At 39.6% G+C, this 13527-nt stretch overlaps 1 protein-coding gene across 1 annotated transcript in view; it reads right to left on the bottom strand.

Annotated features, from left to right (window-relative positions):
• Positions 1-7400, bottom strand: part of tmem164 (transmembrane protein 164) — a 31411-nt gene extending 24011 nt beyond the window's left edge. Inside the window, exon 1 of the mRNA XM_028466909.1 lies at positions 6535-7400. Within this exon, the coding sequence (XP_028322710.1) occupies positions 6535-6972 (438 nt within the window). The 5' untranslated portion in view covers positions 6973-7400. The remainder of the gene's footprint in view (positions 1-6534) is intronic.
• Positions 7401-13527: the final 6127 nt, after the last annotated feature.

Below are 13527 nucleotides of genomic sequence, written 5' to 3'. Positions count from 1 at the left end.
GAACATTAATTATGAATCATAAAATGCTTTCATCTACTATCAATTGTGTAATTTTAAATAATATTGATAAATTATTAGATTTTTCTTAACTTGTAGGTAATCTGATAATCAAAACATAAATAATCTTTAAATTGTGAACTAATGTGCATCTTTTATTTTTTTAAATTTTATTAGTGCTCCTAAGCAAAGGCGTTTCGATGAGTTTATCACGAGGAGAGGTTCATACACCCACCAAATGACTAAATTACTAACAGAGAGCATTCTGAGGTATCTATGGTTGAGGATGATACAGACCTTCCATTCAGAATACACCTTACCATGCACAACTCTTTAGTTGCTTTAAAGTTCTTACCACCAGAACCTGTAAGGCAGGTTAGCAACATCTTTTGTTACTTGAGTAGTCGTTCAAGACAAAATGCATTTTGTATTATTTAATTCATTTATTGTGATCACAATTTATCATGTTGAAAATACAACTATTATAAATGCATTATTTTGTCCTGTCATTGTTTTATTTCCTTTCTGTAAAACATGCTGTCAGAGTACAACAGGGTCACTTTCACAGGTGTGAGGATTTAAGCCGGTGGGTTAAAATAGCCATTCAAAAATATGTGCCTCAAAACAAAAACAATAATTGTGATTTGTCTACTAATTGAAAAAATAACCCCAAATATAAGCTCTACTTGTAATCCAATTGAGACTCCAAAAATTGGAGTTTAATCGGGAAGTTGAACTGATTAAAGGGCCCATGTTACGCTAAATCGACTCTTCTGTGTTTTAAACATCATAAAGTGTTATATGGGCTTCATACACATGCCCAAAGTGTTTTTTTCATTGATTCCCTCAATCGTTAGTTAGAGGGTGATTTGCTCCTTTCTTACTGCAGGGTGAGCACAAACACCTCACTCCAATTCGATGATGCGTTCCCACTTTGATGACGAATTTGACGCGACACTGAGCTGGAGAAGCCGCGCCTACAGGAAGCTCTCTGCCGTGATTGACATGTAAACAGACACGCCCACAAAGGTGAGCATTTCAGCATCCTTCGCGCAGTACTATGTATGTATTTTCTATAGTCTATGTATGTACCGGTGTGGTAAGTTTCCTACACTAGATAGTAGGCATTAGGGATGGGCGATATGGACTAAAAAAAATTATCCCGATAATTTCTGGTATTTATTACGATAACGATAAACATCACGATAAACAAAAAACTATAAATAAATAAAACAATTCCCAACTTAAAATGTAAACAGGTTCCTTACAAACACAAACACATTTGAATACATCAACATATTAAAAAGGCTACAATAGCTGCTGACTCAAAGAGCTCATGAGCTGATATTTTATGGAATATATCAGTGCATGCGGGTCACTCTATTAGTGTTGTTGTACAAATTAATTTATTTCCTCACTTAAAATAAAATTCTTTTCTAAAAAAAAAAAGAACATGAAAAGCAGAAATAACTCCATTAGTGTTTTTACTGTTGCTGAATCTTGTTTCATTTATCTGATAATGAGTTACATAAAGTTATGGTTGATAAATAACTCAAATCAAGCTTGATAATTTAATCATTCAGTATATTTTGGTGTAATAATCTCAATAGTTACATTAGTCTAATGGGACCAGCTTTGTCTGTGAACACGTGAAATATAATTAAAAAAATATTGCATTTCACAAGTTTGGACGGATGAATAGTGACATTAATATTATGCTAATATTTATTTCACACATTGTGCGACATGTTTAGCTTTTATCCTTCCATACAAGTGTTAAATCTGACCATAAACAATACTGTGGCTTTATGACAGTAAGACATGTTCCTTTTACTTGGCCTATTCATTATATGCAGTGGTTAGCGTTAGCTCTTAGCCCAGTCTGCGTGTCTGTGTGTTAGCTTAGCATAGTTAGCTTTAGTTGAGTTTCCAGTTCATAATCGTTGCTACGGGTTCATCTCTGTCCCCGTGTTTGTGGAACTTTGGGTGGACATGACGGAGGAACTTGGATTGGTTCATTTTGTTTGTTGGATGGTTATCTGGTCTTAACAAAGTAGCGGTCTATGATGTATCGCAGCTCGGCAGCTTCAGGTAGCCGTGACGAGCACCGCCGTCTGTGGGTGTGAGAGCTGGGGGCTGGAGGCGTGGTGCACACCGCGGCTGCGGAGGCTTCGCTGCAGAGCTCCCGTAAACAGGGTTCCGCTCCAGAGAATAATACGTTGACAACAAACAGGGGCAGTTTTGGCCTGTGGAACAAGGATTTTATGGGCATTCTTGGCCAAATGGCCGGTGGCCCTCGCTAATTTTCGGCATGGGAATTTATCGTTTGTATCGTGGGATGACATATTCTTACGGGTGAGAATATTTTTGACGATAAATCATAAACGATAAAATATCGCACATTCCTAGTGGGCATGCACAGCTGGCGAACTGCGCATGTGCGTCCATCATTTTGGAAAAAAGGAAAGAAACTTTCCTTTAATTTTTAGGGTTAAAGTTAGAAATAGGGTTTATCATAGTAGGAAAAAAGAAGGTAGCAAAATATTGTACGTATACGTGTAAATATTTACTACGCTATTAGGAGTCTATTCTCCCGTCTGGACTTAAGCGCTTTTTTGCGCGCCTGCAGTTACGCACGTACTACACGTGTTCTCCGGTGCAGGCTTCTGACACGCCCACCGCACGTAAGGTAGACCTAAAGCGCGTATGTGTGAATGAAGGCGGGCTGAAGGAAAGGAGGCGGTGATGTAATTTTTTCGGGCTGTCTAGAAATCACGGAACAGAGTTTTCCCAACGCTTGTAAATGTCATTGAAATCAGTGAAAATGATAAAGTTAACTTTTAATTTGAAACGCCTTCATTGAAAAACGATATAACAGGTTGATTTGATCAGATTATTGATCAGATTATTGCAGTGTGACTAAGTCAGTTAAAATCTCTCTCCTTGATCATCATCATCATCGCTGTAAAGCGTGACCGAGTTAGATGCGCTGGAGATATGCTGCTTTAATACAGAGGGATGTTTGCAGTGAAACAGAACTATTGGCTTTCATAATACGCAGTTTTAAATATACATTGTTTAAAGTGACCTGAGCCTCATTAATATATGTGTAGGAACAGTTTCTGGTCCATCCTCATATGACAGCTTGTTTCACTCTGTAGCGGATCAAACTGTGACTTTATGTTGGTTGAAAGTAATTGAGTCACTGTGACCAACGTGCACAGAAGTCTGCGTCAGTCAGAGTTTTAATTAATCGCACAGCAGCAGCTGAGTGATCACAGCTGCTGCTGCGCGATGCATGAGTCCGTGTGGCTTCAAATGTAACTAAGTCCATATTTCTAGTGTAATATAATGTTTCACCTTAACAGGGCGCTGCACTTATTCCAGGGTTAGAAGCGCGTAAGAGGAAAAGGACTTACGCATACCGGAGAATGCGCGTAAAGCCAGATTTGAATGGGAACACTCTCATTTCAGGGCTGCTCCACCCACAGTGCGTAAGTGGGATGAAGGCTAGCAGCAACTGACTTAAGTACAGGGGGAGAATAGCACACAGCCAAAAACACTGCCGCTGCACAGCTTTTTGGACCTACGCACATGGGAGAATAGAGCCCTTAGTGCGCATGCGCCTGTAGGAGGCTTTCATGCGCAGGATTATTTTTCACTACACCGGCGAACGTCCCGCCCCCATGCTCTGTCTCGTGTTTATAAAACAGCATGAGCTTGGCTATGGAGTGGGTGCGAGGAGGGCGGGCCATCCTCTGGCCCTACGTCATCGTGCGGGGAGGAGGAAGTCAGTGTCCCGTCTACAGACACACCCATTCATGAATATGCATAAGTAGGCTGCAAATCAGCCTATTTGTGTAGAGTTGCTCAGAAAGTGACTTTTCAGAGGATAAAACTCTGGAAAACTGGCGAGTTTGAGAAAATAAACCTCAAATACTGTTTTTGGGGTTCTTAAAATAAATGGAGATGGGTGAAAAATAGCATGATATGGGACCTTTAACCACCCCTACATGAAACAACACCCTTTGTGATTACTTCACAGAGGACATAAATGAGAAATCAAAATGTAAAGTTAAAAAAATGCATGAGGTGCTGCATATTTTTGTGTCTATGAATAAATGTTTCCTGTGCTCCCAAATGTTTTACTTTACGAGCACAGTTGCTACTTGTGAAAAATGCCAGTGTAGAACCCTGTCCTAACAAGCAGCTTAGAGATGCCTCTGAGCTATATCATACCTGAAACTCTCTTTCAGCTCGAGCCATTTGTTCATAGGAAGTCGTGCACTTTTACACTTTCCCATAAAGACAGTTTGGAGTCATTTTCTCAAATCACGTGTCAACAAGTAATATGACTGTAGCTTATTGCAACAGTGATTTCCACACACACAGACAACTTTAAAGCACATCAGCTGTTTCCTAATCTATGAACTTCAATTTATCAGTGTCTGCTGGGTAATATTTCTAATCCCTATCTCACAAAATAAATGTATTATACGTCTGTATTGTTAAACGTTTGTGATGAATACATTGATTAAAGTTCCTGTTGCATAAAGTTCGTAGATGAAAAAGCTCAATCAGCGCAATTGTAAAAACAAAAGTACATCAATAAATAAATTAAAAAAACACTCAAACTGAGATCTAAACTCTCATAAGGCATCGTTTAAACCAAACTTCTCCTGCTGGGTTGAAACGTTTTTCTAACAGTGCTTATCAAAAGCCTTACAAATAATCAGATCACACCCAGGTTCAGTTGTGAGGCAAAACATGAGACATGCTGGCACATCAGATCAGATGTTTTGTGCTTTTCAATGTGTTGCAAATATACACAAAACTCGATTTATTTAGTCTTTCAGGTGTATATACCATGAGTGTTACAGAGAGGAAGGAACTTAAAATACTACCGAGCTAAAATACAGCCTGGAACCTGCCATAGAATCAGGAATCAGCATGCACTTCACTGTGTGGCTGGTCATTTGGTGGATTTGAAGCAATTTGAGTTTCAGTTTGAGTATGATGGCCAATAATGGCATTGAAAGGCTGCCCCAACCGGCAATCTAAACTGAATCTGAGCTAAATCTGTCCCCTGTAATGTAAGGAATAACGTCATAACGTCCAAGGAACGCAATGACACATCTCAGCGCTAAAAAAAAAAAAAAAATCGGGTTAAAAAGGAGATGCCCACATATAAAGTGAAAAAAAGAGCATTTGAATGCAAATAGTTGATATAAATAACTTAAAAAGATGATTTTTAAATGAATAAGTTTGATTATTTAGCTTTAGACCTATCATCTGAACAAGTGTTTTCATGTGATGGGTTGTGTATAGTTATCGTAATGTAAGTGACTTGTAATATTTCTTACACGTCAATGTGCAACCTGAAGAGCTTTGAGATATTTTTAATTTGTGCTTTTGTTCTTTCACACAAACATGGAATTTTCTGGTCCGGCCCATGTATGTGGCCCATGGACTAAGATTTTCACACTGTCGTGACTCTGTTGTTAGCGGAAGTAAGGACTTTAAATGATAAATTATGATGCTGTATTAATGCTTTTAATGATACATGTATAACAACCAAAAGATTATGTACTTGTATTGTTTAAGAATATATAAATGTTTTATTTTTAAAGACAGAAGTTCCACTCACTAATAGTTTTGTTCAGTGTTGATTAAAATTTCAGCCAAAACCTCCTGCTATTTTGAAATATATGTATTTATATAAACTTTATTGACATAGAGCGAATTCACTAAAGACCAAAATGAGTCTCCTTGCAAACCTAATTTCCGAGTGACAACATGAATGATCCTCTCTGTGAAATGAAAACATGTCAAAGCAGCAGTCAAAGGAGAGCGAACCAACATGTACATCAGACCCGGATGCCTCATGTGGCCTTCAGTTGAATTTTGTGTGGCCCTCAAAACATATGCACAAATTGACTCTAAAAGTACACAAACTGACAGGAAAATATGAAAAATGACAACAAACCACAAAAAATTACAACAAAAATTTGCAAAATGACTCCAAAAAATACACAGAGAGAGACACATTTGCAAAATGAGAGAATGTACTAAATCAAAACCAAAACACACGAAGTAAGGGGGGGGAAAAATACACTAAGATTAAAACAAAAACACAAAAAAATGACTCCAAAATGACACAAAGAGAAAAAAAAAAATGCACTATGATAGAAAAATAAACAAAATCACAACAAACCACACAAAAATACAACAAAAACACAAAGTGAGAGACACAATTGCAAAATGAGAGAATATACTAAATTAAAATCAAAACACACCAAACAAGTGAAAAATAAATGTACTAAGACTTCTACAAAAACAAACAAAAAAGACACAATGACAAAAACATATGCAATATGAAAGAAAAATATACAAAATGACAACAAAAACTCACAAAGTAAGTGTTACATATACTTAATTACAACAAAAACACACAACAAAATGACTTGTTAACAACAGAAAGAGGAAAAAAATGTACAAAATGACCAAATGAACAGATAAACAGTGCAGTCACTTTACCTGGACCATTGTCACGACATGGCACGGGTTCAGCAGGTAGATCACCGTCTTGGTAGCGAACTTAAAGCCGACCTCCACTCCAAAAGTCATGCAAAGTGCAACCAGCAACAGGTTCTTTCCCAGACTATCCTCCTTCACTCTGCCGCAGTCCTTGCCCACCACCCGGAGCTCTTTAGACACATCGATCTTCCTCAAGGCCACTCCGATCTCCAGCATGGAGAGGAGGACGATGACCAGGCTCTCCAGGATGCGCTGCTGAGGGCCGAGGAAGGCGGCACACTCGGGCCCCCCGTTGCCCTCAAACTTCGGATCCACTCCACCGTAGACCCATTCCAACAGGCTGTAGATGTTATACCTGGACATGTTCCTCTTCTCGTAATGGAAAAGATACGAACAAGACGGAATGAAAGACGTCACACTGACTTCCTGGCGAAACATGAACCGAGAGATTTTGCTTTGGCGGCTCAGATGCAGACATGTATCCCGGGGTGAAACGGTGCAGCTAGCCGAGTTGTGTGCTGAACTGGTTCATCCACACACACCGGGTACAGAGATCAGCAAGCGGGACAGGACGGAGCTTCTAAAGGCGGAGTGCTGCTGTAGGGCAAAGCCTCCCCCACGTCCACTGACATAGCTGAACACTAACTAACTAGGCTGACTGTAGGAGTGGAACTGGCATGTCACTCCACTAGACAAACATAGAGCCTGGGACTCTCAGAGGAAGGGTTAGCACGCTTTAGCACCAGCGCCCGCACCGGAGACACAGCTAGCTTAGCCGCTAACTGTACCGTGTATGAAGCACACTGAAGCTGCAGAGGGCTCACTTTACCCAGAACTGTGTCTTGGAGGCTACTCTAACAACACAGCCGCTCAACAAACTTCAAACTTATGCCAAGTCTACAATACGTTTTGCCTTCAGTTGATAAACTACGATTTGTTTTTACATTTTTAAAGAGGATACATTTGCATTTTTTTGTTAGTTTTTTTCTTGTTGTTTTTTTTTTTTTTAATGGGCGTGTCCGTAACCAAACGCGTGTGTACTAGGGACAGGGCGATATGCAAAGTTCACGAAACAAGACGACATACGATACTGGGTTCTCGATAACAATACGAGATTATACATAAATTTATAGTTATGAAAGAAACCTATGCTTTTATTTGACTTTAACTCAAGGCGAACATAGTCTGGGTATGGCCTTTTCAACTCAATACGGAATATAAAAATAAAATAAAAAAATAACACGAGCTTTTTTTTTTTTTTTTTTTAATTTGAAGTGCAAAAACTACCACTCTATAAACATAACAAAAACAGACATTGAAAATACATCACATTCTAAGATTAGAACTTAATAATGTCAACATCAAGACATATGTGTGTGTGTGTGTGTGTGTGTGTGTATATATATTCATCACAAATTTATTATTATTAATCAATTTTAAAAATTTGAATTTTATAAAGTTCGATTATTTACATTTTTAGATCGTAGTACAAACCTATTCCTCCTTTCACCGGTTGTCATAAAGGATTTAACCAGAAGGCGGAGCTATTAACTCTTTGTCATAACAAGGCACCGTGTAACGGACTCAAGTCCTCCTAAAAGTTGAGGCTACTGACTGCCCAAGAGTACAGATCAAGCTCCAAAACAAGAGAGTAGGGCATGCAGCTCACTGAGCCTCACCTATGAACCTTGTTACAACTTTTATTTGCTAAAATAGTCAAGTTTGATTGTCTTTTCAGCAGTCTGCCAGAGCCGGGCCAAAGACCGCACTAAACCATCCAGTCGGTAGTTACGATGGGCAGTTTGTACAATAAAAGCTCAAGAGAGTTGGTTCTATTTTCATTTAAGTTACCATGAAAGTTCCAAAGCAACTCCTTCTTTGTTGGAGACAAAAATCAATGAATAAATACAATTCAGGGATCTATTCACGAGGTGGACATCTTTTTAACAGTGAAAAACTACATTTCCTGTCTTTGCAAGCCTCCGTCATGATGTCACGCCCCACAGTTTGAGAACTACTGTATTAAACACATAAGAGAGTTCAGATCAGCCTGTTGACACAGCTTCATAGGCTATGCAACAAAAACTAAGGGCTACTGTGGATAAGACAAAAGATGTCCCAGAGATAAAAAAAAAAAACAAAACTAAAAATGTGTATGTTAAGAGGTAGGCAAGATGATTGGACATTTAAAAAGTAAAGCCCAAAAGATAAAACAGCTGGCTAAGTATGAGAAAAACATAAATAAATGGTTTTATCTCTATTGTTGCTCTTGTTTGAGCAAATGAAGACCAATAAAAGCGTCTAAAGTTCACCAGCAATAGTTTACCAATTTTTCGAGCGAATTGTTTCTTTCTCTCTCCCAAACAAGTGGCCTTTCAATGATACAACAAAATGACAGTTTACATTATTCTCCCCCATTTCATTATTCAATATCAGTAAGAACTTTGGAGTAATTCAGTTACTTTTGAGTTATCACACAGAGACATGAAACATAAAGCCATTGATTATTTTAACTTTAACTGGTTCGATCTTCATTCCAGTTGTATAAACAAACACATGTGACTTCATACAGACAGTTATTTACCAGCCTGAAATTTGTAAAGGAATAATTATATATAGTCTTTCAGGATCTCTTAGAGGCTCAAATGTATAATTTTCATCCTATTTTAGATAGTAGTCATTTTGGAACTCATATAGCTCTATGTTTGGATGAAGGGAAAGATACCACAATGTATAAATAAGAAACAGTTTGAGCACTTTGAAACAGTTTGAGGGCGACCGTGGATCAGGTGGTAGTGGGTCGTCTTCTGATCGAGAGGTTGGGGGTTCGATCCCAGTACCTGACTATGTGTCGAAGTGTCCTTGGGCAAGACACTGAACCCTAAGTTGCTCCCAGTGGTCGACTAGCGCCTTGCATGGCAGTCCTGTCCCACTGGTGTGTGAATGTGAGAGTGATTGGGTGAATGAGGTGTTATGTAAAGCGCTTTGAGACTGCTTCAGTGTGGTGATAAAGCGCTATATAAAATCAAGTCCAGTCCAGTCCACTTGGACACTTGTTGTGCTCATACATGACAGGATATTGTAATCTAGTGTTACAACCCCCTCTAGGATAGTTAGCCAAAGGCTTGAGGGGCCACAACATAAACAGGACGCCACACCAGAAATAAAGTTTAAAAAGTTTAGTACAGTTCTTCTCCATTAGTTTGGCTCATTTCTTCGAACAGAACTTACATTCTCAAAACAACATGGACAAACATCCAAACCTCTTGGCAATTGTTCACAACAGAAATAATTGAAGTTCTCCTTCATTGCAAATTGCAAATGCCTTAGTGCATGTCCCAAAGTCTCAGTACATATTTTCAAATTATTAAACTCAGAAAGCCTGTATTTGGCACAATTTCTAAGTGAATTGAGAAAATGAAGAAGGGCAACTGCTCAAATAGAAGAATAAAAGAAGAGGAAGAAGAAGAAGAGTGGTGGAACATGGGGAAGAGGCTGAGGACGCAAAGACACCATGCTGTTCCGGATCAAATTCAGGCCACAATAATTGACCATGTGATCAACCATTGCCTCACAATGGTGGAGGCAGGCCCCTGAGTGCAGCCTAATGTGCCCCGCTTTACAGTGTCCTCCATCATCCAAACCTTTCGTAGGGAAAACAGGTATGTATTCAGTCAATGATGTACCTATAGTTGTATGTGTGTTATAGGCCAACAGTAACATCTAACATGGGATGTTACCAGTGACCAATTTGATTTTATGATACTAAAAATGATAAAAGAAATATTGGAGAAAATAAACTATGGAATTTTTGATGAGGTCTCGTAAGGCCTCACCTACGAAACTATGTCATTGTGTTGGACAATGTGAGTTTCCACCGTGGCCCTCATCAGGGTCTGGTTCATAACTCATCCAAGGATGGTCATGGTGTGCCTACCACCTTACTCTCCTTTCCTCAACCCTATTGAGGAGTTTTTCTCTGCTTGGAGGTGGAGAGTGTATGAGCAAGGGAGAATACACGGTGTGATGTGGATGAAAATGTGGCAAGACAGACAGCAGCGTGCGGACAGCCAAGAGTATGAGGACGATGGCCAATAAGGCTGTTAGCTGTCAAACTCCAACATACATGGTACATATAATTTTCTTTGTTTTTTGTTTATATTGCAGAATACTATATTAACCCTTAGATCACGCATCACCAAATGGCGGACCTCGGTCCGGACTCGGACCGAGTGATGGTTCTGTCCGGACCCGTGAGCCGTGACCAATCTCTGATAAATTTACGAGAATAGACGATTTTCATGGAGCATTTTTTCTGACGGTCTGAACTATAGACGGCGGGCGCTGCTACTCGAGTCAATACGGCAATTGCTTCACTCCGTTGAGCCAATCAAATCCTTTGTTTACCCTGCACGGCCGGCGCACCAGAGCAGAGAGGAAGAGACATGGCTTGTTCCAAAAGAAGGAAGGTCGATGCGGAAAACCGTTGTTTTAAAGATGAATGGACGGAGAAGTTTATGTTCATTCTTCCGGCAGGCAGTTCAAAACCAGTGTGCCTCATATGCTCCGAAAACGTCGCATTAATTAAAAGTGGCAACGTGAAGCGGCACTACGAAACAAAGCACAGCTCGTTTGAGCAAAGTTTTCCCCTGAAGTCCGAGCTGAGGGCAAGCAAAATAACCGAACTGCAAGCCCAGTATGACAGGTCTACCCGACTCATCACGCATACATTTACAGCCCAGCAACGTGCAAACGAATGCTCTCTAAAGGTATCGTGGATTTTGGGGCAACAAAAAAAACCATTTAGTGATGGGACAGTTGTGAAGGAGTGCTTAAATGCTGTTGCTGAGACATTATTTGAGGGGAAACAAAAAGACGAGATGTGTGAAAAAATCAAACAAATCCCGATGTCAGCTTCAACAGCAACCAGAAAATCTGAAATATTAGCAGATGATGTATTGGCACAGCTTGATGCAGCCATTCAGAGTGCACCATGCATTTCTTTGGCAATTGATGAATCTACAGATGTTACTGATAATGCCCAGCTTTTGGTGTATGTGAGATTTTTTCACAAAGATAAGAGGGAGCTCTGTGAGGACCTGCTGGGTGTAACACCACTTGAAACACACACAAGAGGAGAGGACATATATGCAGCAATAAAAGAGATGCTGACAAAGAGGGGCATAGATCTGAAGCAGGTTGTCTCTGTCACCACGGATGGTGCCCCTGCCATGGTGGGAAAAGAGCGGGGGGCTGTGTCCCGGATGAAAGAGGACAACCCAGATCTTATTGCTTACCACTGTCTCATCCATCAGACTGTTCTGTGTGCCACTCTATCAGAACATTTTGCTGAAGTAATGAACACAGTGATGAAACTCATCAACTTCCTTAGGGCATCCTCATCCCTTCAGCATCGCCTCCTGAGAGAATACCTGGAAGATGTTGAGGCAAATGCCAATGACCTGCTACTGCACAACAATGTAAGGTGGCTGAGTAAGGGCAATGCACTGGGACGTTTCTGGTCTATTCGAAAAGAAATAGAAGCTTTCTTAAAGCAGGTCAAGAGCCAGAGAGCAACACCGTTTTCACTGTTTCTGCAAGATGAGCACAAGATGGATATGGTTGCTTTTTTGGTTGACATTACATCACATCTTAATGAGCTCAATTTAAAGCTGCAGGGCCAGAACAATTCAGTTGCTGATTTGATGACAGCTGTTCGCTCTTTCCAGAGGAAGCTGGACATTTTCAAAGAAGATATTGAAGGAGAGTGTGAACACTTCCCAAAACTGCAGGAACAGATGCAGGGTGAGAGAGATGTTTCTCCCTATGTTGACTTCATCAACAAGCTGATTGAAAACTTCAGTAACAGGTTCAACAGCTTCTGCCTTGGGCCACAGCTCCTCCTGCTAATTCAGAATCCTTTCCTGATCAGAGAAGTCAGAGGATTTTCAAAGGAGGTGACACAGACATTCAAGTGGGCACATGCAGGATCTCTACAGCTTGAGCTGATTGATCTGCAAGGAAATGATGCATTAAAAGAGCATTTTGAGGCAACTGACCCTGCTACCTTCTGGCTACAGACTGTGTCTGAGAGTGTGTTCCCCGGTCTAACTAAAGTAGCACTGCACACCTTGACCATGTTTGGATCTACTTACAGCTGTGAGTCAGCCTTTTCCACCATGAACATCATCAAAAACAAGTACCGTTCTAGGCTGACCAATAGTCACTTACATGTCTGCATGAGGATGGCCCTGACTCCATTCCAACCCAGATTTAAATCATTGGCAGGGCAGTCACATGCCCATTTTTCTCATTAAGAGAAAAAGAACAATCAAAAGAGAAAGGTGATGTCCAAGCTCTGTTCTCATTTTTTTCCCCCTAAAAGAGCAATTTATTATTTATTATGTTCTTAAGATGTTGACCTGTCAGTTTTTTAGGCTGGGACCTCTTTGATTTAAGAAAAATGTAGTCAGTGCTCTGTTTGCTCTTGTTTTGTCCCTAAAAGAGCCACTTTTTATTTATTATTTCCTTTAATTTAAGAGAAAAAATGGTTATTAGGCTCTGTTTTATTTATTTTATTCTGAGGTTTCTGTTTTCTTGAAAAAAAGGCCTTAAATTTATTTGCCTGCAGGACTACTTTTATTTATGGTAAAAGAGCGAGTTTACTATACAAGTTCACTCTGTTAAAGGTTTCCTGCATTGACAATAAATATTATCGAAACCATATGAAAATGTGTGTTGAAATGAAAATGTTCGGACCTTTTACTTGGAGGAAATTCTAGTAACTGGACCTCGGTGACTTTTAATTGAATACCCCTGCCTTAGATGCATAAGTGGGTCAAAAATGACCCGGTGACATTGTTTTCTTGCAATATCTTCGCAATGAAAATTTGTTATCATTTCATATTCCAGGTATTCCTCAAAAAACATGTTTTTGATATGATGCCATTGAAAATTTTAATTTAGCTTTTATACATTTTTTAAAAATTCAGT

The sequence above is a fragment of the Gouania willdenowi genome, chromosome 14, assembly GCF_900634775.1.
Source record: "Gouania willdenowi chromosome 14, fGouWil2.1, whole genome shotgun sequence".
NCBI lineage: Eukaryota > Metazoa > Chordata > Actinopteri > Blenniiformes > Gobiesocidae > Gouania > Gouania willdenowi.
The sequence above is the reverse complement of the archived record's forward strand: the minus strand, read 5'-3'. Positions and strand labels throughout refer to the sequence as shown.